This window comes from Arachis ipaensis, chromosome B04 (assembly GCF_000816755.2).
Source record: "Arachis ipaensis cultivar K30076 chromosome B04, Araip1.1, whole genome shotgun sequence".
Lineage (NCBI taxonomy): Eukaryota > Viridiplantae > Streptophyta > Magnoliopsida > Fabales > Fabaceae > Arachis > Arachis ipaensis.
Genome location: NC_029788.2, coordinates 5,470,347 through 5,485,448, shown reverse-complemented (window position 1 = coordinate 5,485,448; position 15,102 = coordinate 5,470,347). Strand labels below are relative to the sequence as shown.

Here is a 15,102-nt window from a genome sequence, read left to right as displayed (position 1 = left end):
GCTCGCTTGTTCATCTTTAGTGCAATGCAAAATTAAACTCATTCTTAATCTAAATGACAAGTAATCACAGCCAACCGAGTTGAATCCATGAGGCTCAAAGTGATCCTAATTTCCATATCCACCAGCTTCTACTCCATACTGCAGCAAAAGTTCCTACCTCAACACTCAGTTTCTATTGGCCATTGCTAATTATTTCGTATTATTTTCCTTTGTTAAATTAAACTTATCTTGAGACGAATATTTTAATTTTTTTTTTTTCGGTATCTTCCAATCCGACAAAATAAAAACTGACCAATAAATTACTATATACACAAGACAAAATTCAAACTCCTGACATTCATGAATTAACTTATCACTCCACGAACTTGAATTAGTCATTTTAAGAGACTAATGGCAACCATAAAGATGGACTCATGCAATTGTTTGAGGTTAGCTAACCAAGAATATCAAAGTTTCTAGATAACTCATAAAGCACTAATCATACTCCTAATCCTAATTAATGAACATAATATGCGACAGGCTAAATTTCATTTCAAATTCAAATATACTAGTCAAGTAAGGAACACAAACATCGTCTCATCCAAACTCCAAACACATACATATAGCACAATGATTATCACCATAAACCCTAAATCCTAAACCCTCAATTGAAAAAAAAAAAAAAAAGCCTTTAAACAAATGGCTTCCCTATCAAAGTAGTTTGATTTCCAAAATCCAATTGGGGCAACGAGAGGCGCATTCTATGAACTTCGTTCTGGGAACGAGAAGGATTCCTGAGAAGGCGAAGAGGGTGGTTGTTCTGGTTCAGAATCAGATTGGAGAAGCGCGTTTTGGTGCTGAGCTTTTTCGAGGTAAGGCTTGAAACCAATCTGTATGCTGAGGTATCCAAATGCCAACGCTCCCAACACCACTATCCCTGACCTAATTGCGTTCATCTTCATATCTGCCCTTGGAGCCATGCCTCTTCAACTTGAAAAAGCTCGAATCTTCCACAGAGAGAGAGAGGCAGAGATTGAAAAAGAATACAACTTCGGCGAAACTAACAAATGTTGCAAAACGACACGTCGTTTTATTAAGCGCTATCGGATTGGGAACACGTGCACTCATCCAATAACGACAACCAGCTAAATTTAAAATATAAAAAAGAAAGAAAGAAAATTTTCTCAATTTTCTGTGTTATTAATTACTGAATTTTAAGCTGGATCATCTAAAGCTCGCTGATTTCTGAACCAGTGGCTTTGAATTTGTAGATGTCTTGAAGCTTTCTGTGTTCCTCAAACCACCGCCCTCCTCCGCATTTGACCATTCAGGTTGGTGCGTTGTGCTTTATTTTGCTCTCTCCACTGTTTTCTCCATACCTTCTCCTTCAATTGATTCATTTAAAATAAAAAGTAAAAAAAAATAACTCCTTTATTCACTGATGATTGTGTTAATGTGTTGCGTCAACTGAAAAGTTTGGACCTTTGAGTCTTATCTGCATTTATATTACGGAATTTGGAGCTGAGTTGTATCAGAATTTCTAATGGATTGATTGAAATTGGTGGGTTTTTTTTGAGGCATTTGCAGGTAAGAAGCTTTGGAGGTTTTGAATAATATTGTTGGTTGGGTTGTGAATAGGGGATGGTGTTGATGAAACATGTGATGAGTTCCCAACAGTTATCCTTGTTGAGCTATGCAAACACTTGCATGCTTATGGCTTCTTCATCTGTTTACAGAAGGCAACAGTTCTTGATAAGGTCTCTGGGAGGTGGCATTGACCATTCTAGAAATATGCAGCAAGACTTAAGATCTGTTGAGGTTGATGCTGAGAGTGTTATTAGATCAATTACTCCTGCCCTTGATCCTACTAGACATAAAGGCCAGGCAGGTACGCATTTCTTGTCATTCCATATGATAATAATCATAAGAATAATAATATTAGTATGCCTTCTTTGAATTAGAGGTTTCAGGGTTCTAACCTGGAAATGGAAAAAACCCTCACTGGAAAACCTTATTCAGACCTCACTCAAGTCGGATCAATTAGTTGGATTTCTAGTAATAGGTCTTGAATGTCAGTGATCCAATTGGGACTTGTTATTCATATGCACGTATATATGTTCTTTCTTTTAATTTCTTACCTTTTACTTTCTAGACAAACCGTGTAACAAAATGATTCTTAGCTATTGCAAATATGCCTTAAACTTTTACTATCTTGAGATGAGTTATGTCAATCTAAGAAAATTCAGAAAGAATTATGTTGTCACATGTCATTTATGACCAGAGGACTAATCCTGTGATATTTATATTTATGTTTGTGGCTGGACAAATAAATAAGAAAGATCTGATTTTTCTTTTCTTATGGTTTAAATCAGGAAAAATAGCTGTTATTGGAGGGTGCCGTGAATACACAGGTGCTCCATATTTTGCTGCTATTTCGGCTTTAAAAATTGTTGGTACCTGCACTTGTGCTTACGTTAGCCTTCTATTGCTCATTTAATTTTCAACCTAGTTTTGTTGGTTATATTACTTATGCTATGCCAACCATTTTCCTGCCCACGCAGGGTGCGGATCTGTCCCATGTTTTTTGTACAAAAGATGCTGCTCCTGTCATCAAAAGCTACAGTCCAGAGTTGATTGTGCACCCTGTATTGGAAGAATCATACAGTGTCAGGTACAGCTTCTATGTAACCTTCATCTTACTCCATGCACATTTCTGAACTATGTGGATGTTGTTTGTAACCAGAGACTGATTTCAGGGAGGAGGACAAGAAAACCATATCTCGCAAGGTTCTTGCCGAAGTTGACAAATGGATGGAAAGATTTGATTGTCTTGTCATTGGTCCAGGCCTGGGAAGAGATCCATTCCTTCTAGTATGCTTTCTCCTGGAGTGACTTTTCTTTTCCAGTATGCATGTGATTCATGTGATTCTAATTGGATAACTATGGCCTAAAGACTGTCAATTAACTAGTCATTCTAAGACAAACCCATAAGACATGTTTTACTCATGAAGGCTCATTTGGTTTCAAATGTGATGAAGCATAATTTCATAAATTTCAAAAAATATATGTTGCTTTCTGGTAATAAAGTCGAAGATAGCAAAGATGAACAAGCTCACCTTGGTTAAACAAATTTGGTGTAATTTCAAAGAATTGCACTATCCTACAAGCTTTAACTATACGTCTTGTACATAGATTTTATAGCTTTAAGATGTGCTCAGTAGTTGTGAAGCATACTGTTTTCTACTTAGTACTTGCCCTTCTGATGTAGGAATTGTTTTTTCCCATTGATGTTATATGAAATTGCATGCTGTGCAATCTAACTGTTGCCCCTTGCCATTGTTCATTATCATTAATTCTAACGTTTGCACAATGTTGTTAGGATTGTGTGAGTGAAATAATGAGACATGCAAGACAGACAAATGTCCCAATTGTGATTGATGGGGTATGTATACTGAGGTTCAGACTTACGAACATATGATCATATGACTGATTTCGTTTTAGATTGTATATATTTGATTGATTATCCTCAACAACTTTTTTGGGGAAATTCAGGATGGACTTTTCCTTGTGACAAATAATATTGACCTTGTTAGCGGTTATGGCTTAGCTGTTCTAACCCCAAATGTCAATGAATACAAGCGTCTTGTGGAGAAAGTATTGAGTTCGGAAGTGAATGATGTAGATGCTACTCAGCAAGTGCTCTCTCTTGCCAAAAAGTAAGCCATTGGTTTGTACTAGAACATTACCAATTTTCTGGCAATTGATCCTTGTGTATTTACAGATAGATTTTAGTGACTAATCATTATTTGCTATTAATTACACCAGTTAAATGCTACTATCCACTCTTCTTTGGCAGGATTGGTGGCGTTACTATTTTAAAGAAAGGAAAATCTGATTTGATAAGTGATGGTGATACAGGTGCAATTTTGATATATAGGAAATCCTTGTTGTTCCTTAATTTTGCGGAAATGTAGGGCGGCTGAAAAGATGAAGATTTTTTTATCGTTCATCCTTCTTTTGCTTGAACAACATTTTCTTGTACCAATCAAGAATGTGATGTTCTTCTGGTACTCCGTACTACTGTTTTCATAGATGTTTGTAACTCTTGATTCTGGTTATTATGCATGCAGTCAAATCGGTGAGCATATATGGTTCCCCTAGACGATGCGGCGGCCAAGGTGATATCCTTTCTGGAAGGTATGTAATTCTTTGCTCATGGTGTTTGTGAAATTCCTCTCATGAAAGAATGTGTTGTATCTTTAGATGGCTCCTGCATTTATTGATATCACTATATCAGTTTTATTTCCAGGTAATTAATTATTGCTATTTAAAATTGAAGAAACATTGAAATGATTGATAGGATAAGCTCTTATCAAACATACCAAACAGGCCTTAAGATCAAAATTCAAGATTTTTGAAGTAAAAATACACCCTTTTTTTTCATTGTTGCAGTGTTGCTGTCTTTTTGTCGTGGGCACGCCAACATATCATAGCTGCTGATCCAAATTCAAATCTCAGGTTATATGCCATTATTTTACCTACGAATCTACAATGAATCATGTTTTCGTTTTTGATTAGGCGCAGTGGCCAACCCTATTAACCTAAGCCTTTTTTTTTAAATTCCTTTTTCAGTTGTAAAAATCCAGCTGTTCTGGGATGCGTTGCTGGGTCTGCAATGATGAGGAAGGCTGCTTCACTTGCATTCTGCCATAAGAAAAGATCAACAGTCACTGGTGACATTATTGAGTGCCTTGGGGAAAGGTAGAGAATCTTCTACAAAGAAACATTTATCTATTTTCAGTTTTTCAATGATCTTAATTCTTAAGCTCTTGCATTCTTTCATGCAGTTTGGAAGATATTTGCCCTGCCACTTAATGCTGTTTTGTGAAGACATGTGAAATTACTGTCTTAGCCTTGCCCAAAAAGTAAGGCCTTGTTTGAACTAGCCATGAAAAGATATTACTCTTTCTCTTTGTTACTGTTTTTTTGGTGTTTCCTTACATCAATGTATCTAGATATGAATTACCCGATCAATTATGACATAGTTTGGCACATATTCATACAAGGATCCATAGAAAATGATTTGATCAGAGTAGAGGAAACTTAGGTATATCTACCGGTGTCTATCGCAGAAGTTGATTGCTAATGAGACTCCTCTACTTATTTATATATTTTGGTGCTTACTATACTTATGACATGGTAAAATAATGGTGTCAATGGGTAGAAATCAAACAAAATGTATTCAGTTATAATTGGATTATTAAAAACTGAAAAGAGATGTCAGATGATGCAAGAGTAAGAATTTAATTATTGGTATAAATTATTAGTATAGTTGGATTTTCTGAATAAGCTTCCAAGAATTTAGAGAGAATCTATTTGTCTACTGAAATGAAAGTAAAATTGTTAAAATACATTGTCAATGTTAACCTTTTTTTAATCATGTATCAATTTCTGGAGTCATGCAATGTGATGTTGGTCTTTAGAGGGAAGGTTCGTAGTATTTAGTGTGACATCATGGGATAATTTTACATTTAAGTCACTTTAAGTGTTACAATAGACAATGATGGATTGCTTATCTCCTACGACTATGAACCACAAGTAGCTAGGCATCTGTTGTTGGTCTTTAGAGGGAAGGTTCGTAGTATTTAGCGGTGACATCATAAGATAATTTTACATTCAAGTCACTTTTAGTGTTACAACAATAGAAATTGATGGGTTGCTTATCTCCTATGGACCACAACTGGTTATGCCATTTTCAAGTTTCAACGCTAAATTTTTACTCCATGATGATGGTTGAATTTTAAACATGTTTAGTTTAAGTTTCTTGTTTAACCATGAGTCAAGTCGATCATTTCGTTTATTAACTTAATTAACAGAATATGTATGTGTGCAATAATTAACTGCAACTGTTGCAGCTCAATAGTTAACTGATATTTTATTAAAGGCTTGAGACTCAATTGGTCCTTCAATAGACTAAATTGAGCCATTAAGTCACCTAAAAAACCAAATTGAGTTCGATACTTTTTGATACCCTTAGTGTCACGTAGACTAACCGTTAAAATGCTATACTAGTAGTTAATTACACACACAAAGTATTAGATGTCCAAATTACTAAAATAGTTATAAAGCAAAAATTTAGAGACCAAATTAAACCTTATCTCAAAAATATTAGATGTATATATTATGTGCAAAATATGGTGTTGACTTACAGGTTATTCACTATTAGAAACAATGTAGACTCCACTCGAATTATAAATACAAACTTTGAATTCAGGGAACAACATGTAAACTACTTCCCTTGAAGCCATTGAGCCACTACCCCTAGTTAGACCCTTTATCAATTCCATGGATTCCTTTCCTTCCAATTTCAAGCAAGCAAGCATTCTGGCTTGGTCAATATGTGCAATCATGTTCACCACATGCATACACGGTTCTGATTCCAAGATCCACTGCAATGAGAAAGACAAGCAAATCCTTTTGAACTTCAAAAATGGAGCCATAGATCCATCAGGCCTCCTCTCTACATGGTCTTCTCAACAAGATTGCTGCCATTGGTATGGAGTTGTATGTCACAACTTCACCAGTAGAGTCACACAACTCAATCTCCCTTGTTCATTTATAAATGGCTATGGTTATAATAACTTCATTGATAAATCAGTGTCTCTCGGGTGACATCCCCATATCTTTGTTGCAAATGGAATTTTTAGAACACTTGGATTTGAGTAACCATGATTTCTTAGCTATGACATATAATTCCATGAATAGTCCAAGTTGTCATAACCTTTCATTAGGTAATCTTCCTTATCAGTGTGAAAACTCTTCAAGTCTTCATTACCTTGATCTATCAGGTAATTTAAACATTCTAATTCACAATTTGGAATGGCTTTCTAGTGCTTCCTCATTGAAATATATTGACCTTAGTGGTATTGATCTTCGCACGGAAACTAATTGGGTCCAGTTAATGGCTATGCTTCCATCATTGTCAGAGTTGTACTTGGTTGATTGTCATCTTGATAACATGAGTCCTCTTCATTTTGCTAATTTTACTGCACTTGAAGTTCTTCATCTTTCCGTGAATGCAATTCACTCAGAGGTGCCTAATTGGTTATTCAATCTTACTTGTGATATCTCTTATATTTACCTAGACAATAATCTTTTGAGAGGTGAATTACCTAAGGCAATGCCAAATTTTCAAGTCTTGAAATACTTGGTTTTGTCTAACAATGATTTAAATGGACCAATTCCAGATTGCTTAGGTAAACTTGAGCATCTCACATACCTTGATTTTTCTTCAAACTTATTTTCTGGACCTCTTCCTATAAATTTGGGAAACTTGTCATCTTTAGTTGCCTTAAAGGCCACGTCTAACTACTTTACAGGAGTTGTGTCTGAAAAACATTTCACAAATCTATCAAATTTAAAGTTCTTGTTTGTGGAATCACCAGACATCATCTTTGATTTTGACTTACATTGGATACCTCCTTTCCAACTTGATGGTGTATTTTTGGGTCCTGTTGGCCCTAAAACTCCTCAATGGTTGTATACACAGACATCTCTCAAGTCCCTTGGTTTTGCGAACTCAAAATTTTCATTTGAGACTGGAGACAAGTTTTGGAGTTTTGTATCCAAAATTGAACTTCTCCAATTGGTGGGCAACTCAATAGATGGGGACTTGTCAAATGTGTTGCTTAATTCTTCTTTCATACAACTATCATCAAATAATTTGAAAGGTGGTCTCCCTAGATTATCATCAAGTGTACGCGTTTTCATGGTAGACAACAACTCTCTATCAGGATCCATGGTTCCCCTTTTGTGCCATGACATGGACAGAAGAAGCAATTTGGAGTACTTGGACATGTCCAACAACAAATTATCTGGAGGGCTTACAGATTGCTGGACGAATTGGAAATCGTTGCTTCATATCAATCTAGGAAACAATGATCTGAGTGGCAAGATTCCCCCATCAATGGGATTGTTGGAAAATCTTACATCACTCCATTTGCATGAGAATAATTTCTCTGGAGGCATACCTCTCTCACTACAAAATTGCCACTCCTTGTTGATCCTGAATGTTCGCGAAAATCACTTCTCAGGAAGTATACCAAACTGGCTTCCACACAAAGCAAGGGCTCTCCAACTAAGGTCCAATCAATTCACTGGTACCATTCCACCACAGATATGCCAAATGCATTCCCTCACTATCTTGGATTTTGCAGATAACAGAATCTCAGGACACATACCAAGCTGCATAAACAATATCACAGCTATGGTTGTCCATGTTCGTTCAGTCATTGCAATTGGCTACATCTTTTATATTGATGGTACGCGTTACATCATACGAGAAAATCTTATGCTGCTTATGAAGGGTAAAGGATTAGAATATGAAGACTGGAATTTGATTCACATTATTGACCTTTCAAGTAATGATCTGCTTGGAACAATGCCTGCACAAATGTTTAGCCTCACTGAATTGCACTCCTTGAACTTGTCCCACAATCAGTTAGTGGGGAAGATACCAAAGGAAATTGGCAACATGAGAGAACTTGAGTCCCTTGATTTATCAAGGAATCAACTTTCAGGTGAAATTCCTGAGAGCATGTCAAACCTGTCTTTTCTTAGTTACTTGAACCTGTCATTCAACAACTTAACAGGAAAAATCCCATCAGGGACACAACTTCAAGGCTTTGGTGCACTCAGCTACATTGGAAATCTTGATCTTTGTGGACCTCCACTTACAAAAAGTTGCTCACATGATGGTATATTTGGTGGCACAAAGCCTTTGGAGGATGATGATGATGATTCTCAGTTTTGGTCATCTTTCTATATGGGCATGGGGGTTGGTTTTGCTACCTGCTTTTGGGGAGTGTGTGCTGTCATCTTCTTCAATAGAAAGTGGAGACATGCTTATTTCAGATTTTTGTATGACTTAAGAGACCAGCTCTATGTCATGGTGGTCACAAAGATGAACAAACTTTTCAAATAGCCCTCAAAGTAGTGTTTCTCAAGTTTGTCCTGCTATTACAATATATATTAATAGTGAAACCAAATTTTGTGTTTTAGACTATAAAGTTTCTTTATTGTCATGAATAATATACCAATGTTACAAGTGTGGGGCAATACTTTTATTACAAATAACCTAACTTTATGAGTACTTATAATTTACTATATTTATCTATTTTAAAATGTCATTTTCTTATGATTTTAAAGGATTAAGTTCCTCTAAAGTGAAGAAGTCATATCTAATCACCCTTAAATCAAGTTAGTGAGTGTGGGATTCACACATAATAGAAGTTACAAATTTAAGGGTGATTAACATCATTATTACTTTACAAACTTTCTCACTTTAGATTATCTTTTTCTACTGTTAAAATGTTGATAGATCTAGTAATCCGTAAAATCCAAAGTATGTCCTTATCTTAGACTACATATTTACAAAAAATACAAAAAATCTTTATTGTTGTTTCTGAAATTGCTATTGAAAAATAGATTCATATTTTATAATTTATACTAAGATGAACAACAATAAAAGGATAGCATATATAAAAAGAAAGAGAGAATTCTGACTACTTAATACACTTTCCTGGCTGAAGTCAAAGCTGAATAAATACATGCATCTAATAGCTATGTCCTCACTATTATATATTTTCTCCAAGTGACCATTACTTGCTCCTCATTCATCTGAATCTGAAGAATGATTTTGCTCCTTTGGACACATAGCATGAGTAGTATTTTCACTATTTTGCTGCTCATCAATATTATCTTGATTAGGAACATGTCTTCCCACCATAGGCACTCTTGGAGGACCATATGGTGGTGGACCCATAACATGCTGAGGTGGCACATAATAGTAGCAAGGAACAATATTATTATTGGCTCCACCTCTTCTTATACCAGCATATAAACCAAGGTCCACGGTTTCATCTCTAGGGACAACATCAACAAGAAAATCAAACACATCAGTTTTTGTGACTGCAGCAGCAATGTCATTCTTCTGAAGTGTTCTCCTTTTGTTCTCTTCAGCATTATTCCAAGCCCTCATTGTCAATTCCATGATGAACATTTCACAAGCCTTGGAAAATATAATAGGAGCCTCTGCTGATATCATCTTCACATTTTCATCAGCCTTCATGATCTTCTTGATTCTAGCCAAGGGTAAGCTGTGGATCCTGAAATCGGCCGCTTGTTCGATTTCACGGTACTGATTGTCCCAAAAGTTGTGAAGTTTTTGGTGAAATTCTTCTTCTTGTTGTAGGTGGTGGTAGTGGATGTAATGGTGAGAATGTTGATGATCTCTTAAGAGAGGTGAAGGAACAGAAGGACCAGCTACTACCTTGGTGTGTGATGGAGTGCTTGTCCCTCTTGTTGCAGATTGATCACTCTCTTTTTTATCCATAGTTTTGTTTTATGAGCTTCAAATTATTCTATGAACAACCAGTGTATATCATAAGAAACAACATTAAGAAGAATATATTTAAACAATTAATAAATCTTAATTAAACATGATAAAGAAAACAGCCATTAGTCCCCAAAAAAACAAGTATATGATACATGCATCATGATTGATTAGTCAAGAAGGAAGATGCAAAGTTTGCAATGATATGTATCCTTCAATTTGCACTTAAAAAGTATAGTTTTGTTACTTGAATAGCAAGCTATGTGAAATCATTGAGGTTGGTGTCTCGGTGACATTGTATATGGACTTATATGTTATATCCATTCACATAACAAATTTACTTATTTTCTCTTAATTTCAAACATTGATGAGATTGAATCAAATGTTCCATACCTTGACTTATGTGATGTATGAGAAAAGTTTCATTCATTTTTTAATTTTCACAATGAAAATAATCCAAACAAACATTAAATGGAAAGAGAAGGGGAAAAAAATACAAGTCATTTATAAGTATAGTATTCTAATCAAGTGTATATAATACTGCATTTGTGGGTCATCCTTGCATGCAATGTATACAAAAATGTAAATATATATCCAGAACTATAAAATCCACCATAGAACCAACTACATGCTTCATGCACAAACATTTTTATGAGGTATGAAATTGAACTGAATATGAATACAATAAAGAACACAGAGAAAGAGATAGAGATACATACCTCAACTACAATTAGAGATTTCAGTTCTGTGGAGAGAGGAAAAACTGAAGAAGAAATGTAAGAATGGTGCTTATAACGCATGATAATATTTTTGTATGACGAAGTTGCCCTTGCCTTAAGTGGTTTATTACATGATGATATATACGCATTGAAACAAGCTAAGGTTGCGTTCGTAAGCTGCTGTGTTGGAATCTACACAAATGGCAAAAGGAAATTAAATAAGAAAGATGAAGATGCATGTAACTTGTGCTAGTTGCGTTCATTCATATCTCTAAAGTAGTTAAGTAGAGATGTTCCATGCATGTTTTACATTTATAAGTTACTACTACTAGCTTGCTAGTTACAAAATAAAATCAGCAACATGCCATATTTTTCGGAGCGAATATTGGGCATACTTCCATTTTTACAACAAACTCTTCTAAGTGCTATATGAATGTAATGCACGAAAATGTTGTGAGTTGTATTGCAAGAAAAAACGTTGCCTTCTACGCTTTTTCTGAATCTGATGTTTCTTTATAACAATTGACTTCATATATAGTCCAAGCAAAGATTTATGGGTAATTTATATCGCTGAATTTTCAGAAATAGATAATTTTAATATAAAATTTTAGGGTACAACCACATATATAGACTTCCCTAAAACTTTTAGGTGAAATCTTAATGCATACATATATAATAAAGTTAAGATGCATTACATGGAATGAGAGTATTACAGAATCTCAAGCCAAACGCATAGTTTTATTACATGGGGAAGAGCTACATACACTGTACAATAGAAAGAGAGTGAAAGGCTAACCTAAAGAACAAGATACAGGAACACATTAAGTTACACTACTAGATGCACTCTTCTCACATTTATGATTTATCATTCAAAGGAAGGGTATTTACATGGCCCCTCATGCATGCCTTGCAGTGATAACCACATAAACACATTACTCTGATACATCATTATGTGGAAACCCCACTTCAACAAAAACATCTACTCTGTAGCTGCAACAACTGCTGGTCCCTCCACCTGATAATTCATCCCACCAAATAGACAAAAATAAAATGTCAGATATGGATATGTGAAACGTCATCTACCAAGAGTGCGGAACCGACAATAGAGTTAAAACTATGGATGCAAAATTTATCTGCAATCTCAAGTCTCATATTGGACTTATATTTGAAATAGTCTATTGACTTTGATTGATTCATTTGGATTGACATTCAACCTTTGTGAAATATCATTCAGTTTTCCCTCAGATTTTGTAGTTTTTTGGTTTTTGTTTTTTCCAATGATTCCAAGCATTTCAGTTTTCTTCTGTAGTCTGTACCTAGTAGAACCTCTCTTATAACTTCTGTTATTGTTGGCTCTCTAATCTAAGCGGATAAAGATGAATATTCTGCAGGGGGAAATGAGGGGGAAGTACCGAAACTTGTGTCATGTTGTTACCTTGAAGGTTGCTCCCCAGATTTCCTCCTCCTCAGCTGGTACTGCAGTAATCTTGTTCTTAGGATTCTCATAGCATCTTAATCCTCCAACTGCTGTGTTGTAGAAACATCCTGTAGAATATGTACATAGCAACAAGACCAATCAATAATCAGAGAGTTTCTTACAAAATTGGAAATTGACTCATAACTGAGAGAATGTCTTTGTTTTATTCTATTCTAAGAGAATTTTCTGCATACGTTACATTTTCTTTTTGGGTTTTTTTCCCCTCTGCTATTTAATATCTTTATCATATTTATGAAATATCAATATCTTGAGGGGATATGATCCATCTAGGGTCACTATAAGCATCGTTTCTCTGGGTCACACGACACAAACATTTCCCAGAATCCTAGATATTTTGATCCATTATGACAAACATAAATAAGCCACAGAATTAAACCCACCTTGAGGGAAAGCAGCAAGTGACTTTCCACAAGCACCTTTAAGAATATCAGCATCATCAGCAAATGCTACGTATCCATCAGCTGTTATTCCCCAATACAGAGGAACCTTACCAGCTTGATCCTGTCAAATAAAAGAAAACAACACATGCAGATTGCTATGAGAAAAAGAACAAACATTTTGTTTGGTAAGTGTTTCAAGATAGAGATACAGATAAACTAAGAAAGGGACAAGACAAAACAGAACATGGTTATGCATCAAGATAATTTGTTTATAGGATAGATAACTTACAGAAGCTACAAAGAGGGTAGAGGTGGACTTGTCAAAAAGAATGAAAGCAAAGCTTCCACTGAGATGGCCAACAACGCGATTGGCAGGGTAGGGTGCCCTATCACGCAAGGCTTTGTAAGCCTCAATGATCAAAAGAACTTCATTGGCAGACTTGGCCAGTCCATACTGTTGTTTCAAGCTGCCCAAATTGTCAAGGGCACCCTCAAACATGCAGAAAATCTCCTCCTTAACAGCAAATGATCTGCAGTTTCCATGAAGTATTTAGATTTAATGATGGTCAGTGCAATCTAGCTAAACACATTACATCGCCATATTTACTATACAATACTAGCAATAACACGTTATAGTAGTTACAAAGTGTACGTCAACTGAGAAAGAATAAGTATAAAGACCAAAACTCTTTTTAAATGCTAAAGCATAGTTTGATCAAAATTACAGCCAAGTTAATTTTTACATTTTAGGATAAGATGATAATGAAAGTATGAAACCATTTATTGCATCATAGTTCAAGGCATTAAGCTTCTCCTAGCCTTATCATGTAATGTCACTATAATTATAGAGGTATGATCTAGAACGCAATAGACTTTGTTGGGGTATTCTGTCTTCCATTTGTTGACCAAAAGCTACATCATCCTTATCCTCACTCCCCTACCTGGGCTAAAAGGGGTCTAAAGAAAACGACAGTTGAGGAGCCAGTCCACATATCCAAACTTAATTAAAGGAAAAAACTTATATCATAAATACATCTTAGTATCCAAAAGCTTTTAAATATTTTAGGAATATTGATGTTTCATTAGTTGTAATAATTGATTCAATCATATATATTTTATAATTAACATCAATAGCTAAAATTACTGAAACACGAATATACATTGCTTCTTATAATATCATGTTTATGTGATTTTTATACCGTCTAAATAAGGCATTCGAATTACTCTTCGTTTTTTTTTTTTTCTTTTCTTTAGAATTACTCTTCTTTTTTCTTCTTTTTTTCATTACTGAGGAATTACTCTTTTATAATATCAACACTATTTAAAATTAATTCCTGCAACTTTAGTGAAAACAAAAATAAAAAAAAAGATATCAGCTAAAGAAAAACATAAAAGAAGAAAATTAGCCCCAAAAAAGACCTAAATGATAGCAAGCAATGAAGCAAGCACCCCAATGAGAAGGAGGCCCTCTAATATCTAATATCACATCTATGAGTGAATAAAAAACAAAAGAGAAAGAAAAGAGGACAACAGTATTAGGTATGGTAATTGGACCGCCCTTGAATATGGGATGGCATATTACGCTAATAATGATGGCCACCAAAAAGACGTGGAATCTGAAATAATGGTCCCATTATTCATTCACATACGGAGTTGGTATATGGACTTTCTGTTTTGAGAGCAACAGCTTAAACGTAAACCGCTACTTTTAAAAACCACGCCCATATTGCACCTCATCATGGGCCCCATTCTTCAATAATTCACACTGTGATCCACAACTTCAGACGGAGACATAACACTCAAACCCCTGATAAGGGGCACTGAATAATGGCTTTGCAAGAAAAATTTACACAAAGGCAATTTTTTTCATTTTATGTTAATCAAAATACGACTAACTCCACCGGACTCAACTAACCTGAAGTCTCCTTAATTAACAAGACTCCAATGTGTCTCAAAAAATTTTAAGATTTAAATATTTCGATATTGAAAAAAAATTTAGAAGCTTAGTAAATAAAGTAGGCCATTCTCAACAACCCCCAACTCCTTGTACCGTAGAATTATATCAAAGTAAAATTGACATTGATAATTTATTATAATTATAATAAAAAAATATTATATACACACCAAATCATT

General features: G+C 35.0%; 5 protein-coding genes across 12 annotated transcripts; 3 read left to right on the top strand and 2 right to left on the bottom strand.

Moving 5' to 3' along the window:
• On the top strand, positions 395 to 5,167 carry LOC107638601 (ATP-dependent (S)-NAD(P)H-hydrate dehydratase). 6 transcript variants are annotated; one of them, XM_021120569.1, is made up of 15 exons: positions 395 to 570; positions 602 to 851; positions 1,251 to 1,310; positions 1,557 to 1,566; positions 1,716 to 1,867; positions 2,352 to 2,428; positions 2,541 to 2,650; positions 2,736 to 2,850; positions 3,359 to 3,421; positions 3,532 to 3,695; positions 3,836 to 3,897; positions 4,110 to 4,176; positions 4,432 to 4,497; positions 4,612 to 4,740; positions 4,827 to 5,150. In XM_021120569.1, the coding sequence occupies exons 2-15, from the start codon at positions 743 to 745 to the stop codon at positions 4,852 to 4,854; spliced, it is 1,212 nt and encodes a 403-aa protein (XP_020976228.1). In that variant the 5' UTR covers positions 395 to 570; positions 602 to 742; the 3' UTR covers positions 4,855 to 5,150. The 6 variants fall into 6 exon arrangements, with proteins under 6 accessions (XP_020976228.1, XP_016197424.1, XP_020976229.1 ...); XM_016341938.2 differs by having other exon boundaries at positions 402 to 851; XM_021120570.1 differs by lacking the exon at positions 4,432 to 4,497 and having other exon boundaries at positions 402 to 851.
• LOC110271409 (receptor-like protein kinase 5) lies at positions 6,388 to 8,231 on the top strand. The gene is made up of 3 exons (XM_021122311.1): positions 6,388 to 6,543; positions 6,638 to 8,050; positions 8,196 to 8,231. The coding sequence occupies exons 1-3, from the start codon at positions 6,388 to 6,390 to the stop codon at positions 8,229 to 8,231; spliced, it is 1,605 nt and encodes a 534-aa protein (XP_020977970.1).
• Positions 7,986 to 9,038, top strand: LOC107638597 (probable LRR receptor-like serine/threonine-protein kinase At1g12460). The gene is made up of 2 exons (XM_021120572.1): positions 7,986 to 8,121; positions 8,196 to 9,038. Exon 2 carries the CDS (start codon positions 8,246 to 8,248, stop codon positions 8,960 to 8,962), a length of 717 nt encoding a protein of 238 aa, XP_020976231.1. The 5' UTR covers positions 7,986 to 8,121; positions 8,196 to 8,245; the 3' UTR covers positions 8,963 to 9,038.
• Positions 9,493 to 11,605, bottom strand: LOC107638598 (nuclear transcription factor Y subunit C-2-like). 2 transcript variants are annotated; one of them, XM_016341935.2, is made up of 2 exons: positions 11,092 to 11,605; positions 9,493 to 10,400 (listed from the first exon to the last, which is right to left on the bottom strand). In XM_016341935.2, exon 2 carries the CDS (start codon positions 10,370 to 10,372, stop codon positions 9,650 to 9,652), a length of 723 nt encoding a protein of 240 aa, XP_016197421.1. In that variant the 5' UTR covers positions 10,373 to 10,400; positions 11,092 to 11,605; the 3' UTR covers positions 9,493 to 9,649. The 2 variants fall into 2 exon arrangements, with proteins under 2 accessions (XP_016197421.1, XP_020976230.1); XM_021120571.1 differs by lacking the exon at positions 11,092 to 11,605 and adding an exon at positions 10,776 to 11,084 and having other exon boundaries at positions 9,493 to 10,717.
• Positions 11,724 to 13,499, bottom strand: LOC107638600 (stem-specific protein TSJT1; the record flags this gene model as incomplete). 2 transcript variants are annotated; one of them, XM_016341937.2, is given in 4 exon segments in its annotated part: positions 11,724 to 12,106; positions 12,527 to 12,636; positions 12,970 to 13,090; positions 13,259 to 13,499. In XM_016341937.2, coding segments are annotated over 4 exon segments (508 nt in total), but the record flags the coding sequence as incomplete, so codon positions are not given.

What these genes read in the sequence shown, in the direction of transcription:
- LOC107638601 (XM_021120569.1), top strand. Translation starts at nt 743, where the DNA reads ATGAACTTCGTTCTGGGAACGAGAAGGATTCCTGAGAAGGCGAAGAGG. An exon ending in TCCCAATTGTGATTGATGGG is followed by an intron (nt 3,422 to 3,531) that starts GTATGTATACTG and finishes GGGGAAATTCAG; the next exon opens with GATGGACTTTTCCTTGTGAC. An exon ending in GATAAGTGATGGTGATACAG is followed by an intron (nt 3,898 to 4,109) that starts GTGCAATTTTGA and finishes TTATGCATGCAG; the next exon opens with TCAAATCGGTGAGCATATAT.
- LOC110271409 (XM_021122311.1), top strand. Translation starts at nt 6,388, where the DNA reads ATGTTCACCACATGCATACACGGTTCTGATTCCAAGATCCACTGCAAT. An exon ending in GCTGCCATTGGTATGGAGTT is followed by an intron (nt 6,544 to 6,637) that starts GTATGTCACAAC and finishes TTGATAAATCAG; the next exon opens with TGTCTCTCGGGTGACATCCC. An exon ending in ACTCCTTGTTGATCCTGAAT is followed by an intron (nt 8,051 to 8,195) that starts GTTCGCGAAAAT and finishes TGGATTTTGCAG; the next exon opens with ATAACAGAATCTCAGGACAC.
- LOC107638597 (XM_021120572.1), top strand. Translation starts at nt 8,246, where the DNA reads ATGGTTGTCCATGTTCGTTCAGTCATTGCAATTGGCTACATCTTTTAT.
- LOC107638598 (XM_016341935.2), bottom strand. Translation starts at nt 10,372, where the DNA reads ATGGATAAAAAAGAGAGTGATCAATCTGCAACAAGAGGGACAAGCACT.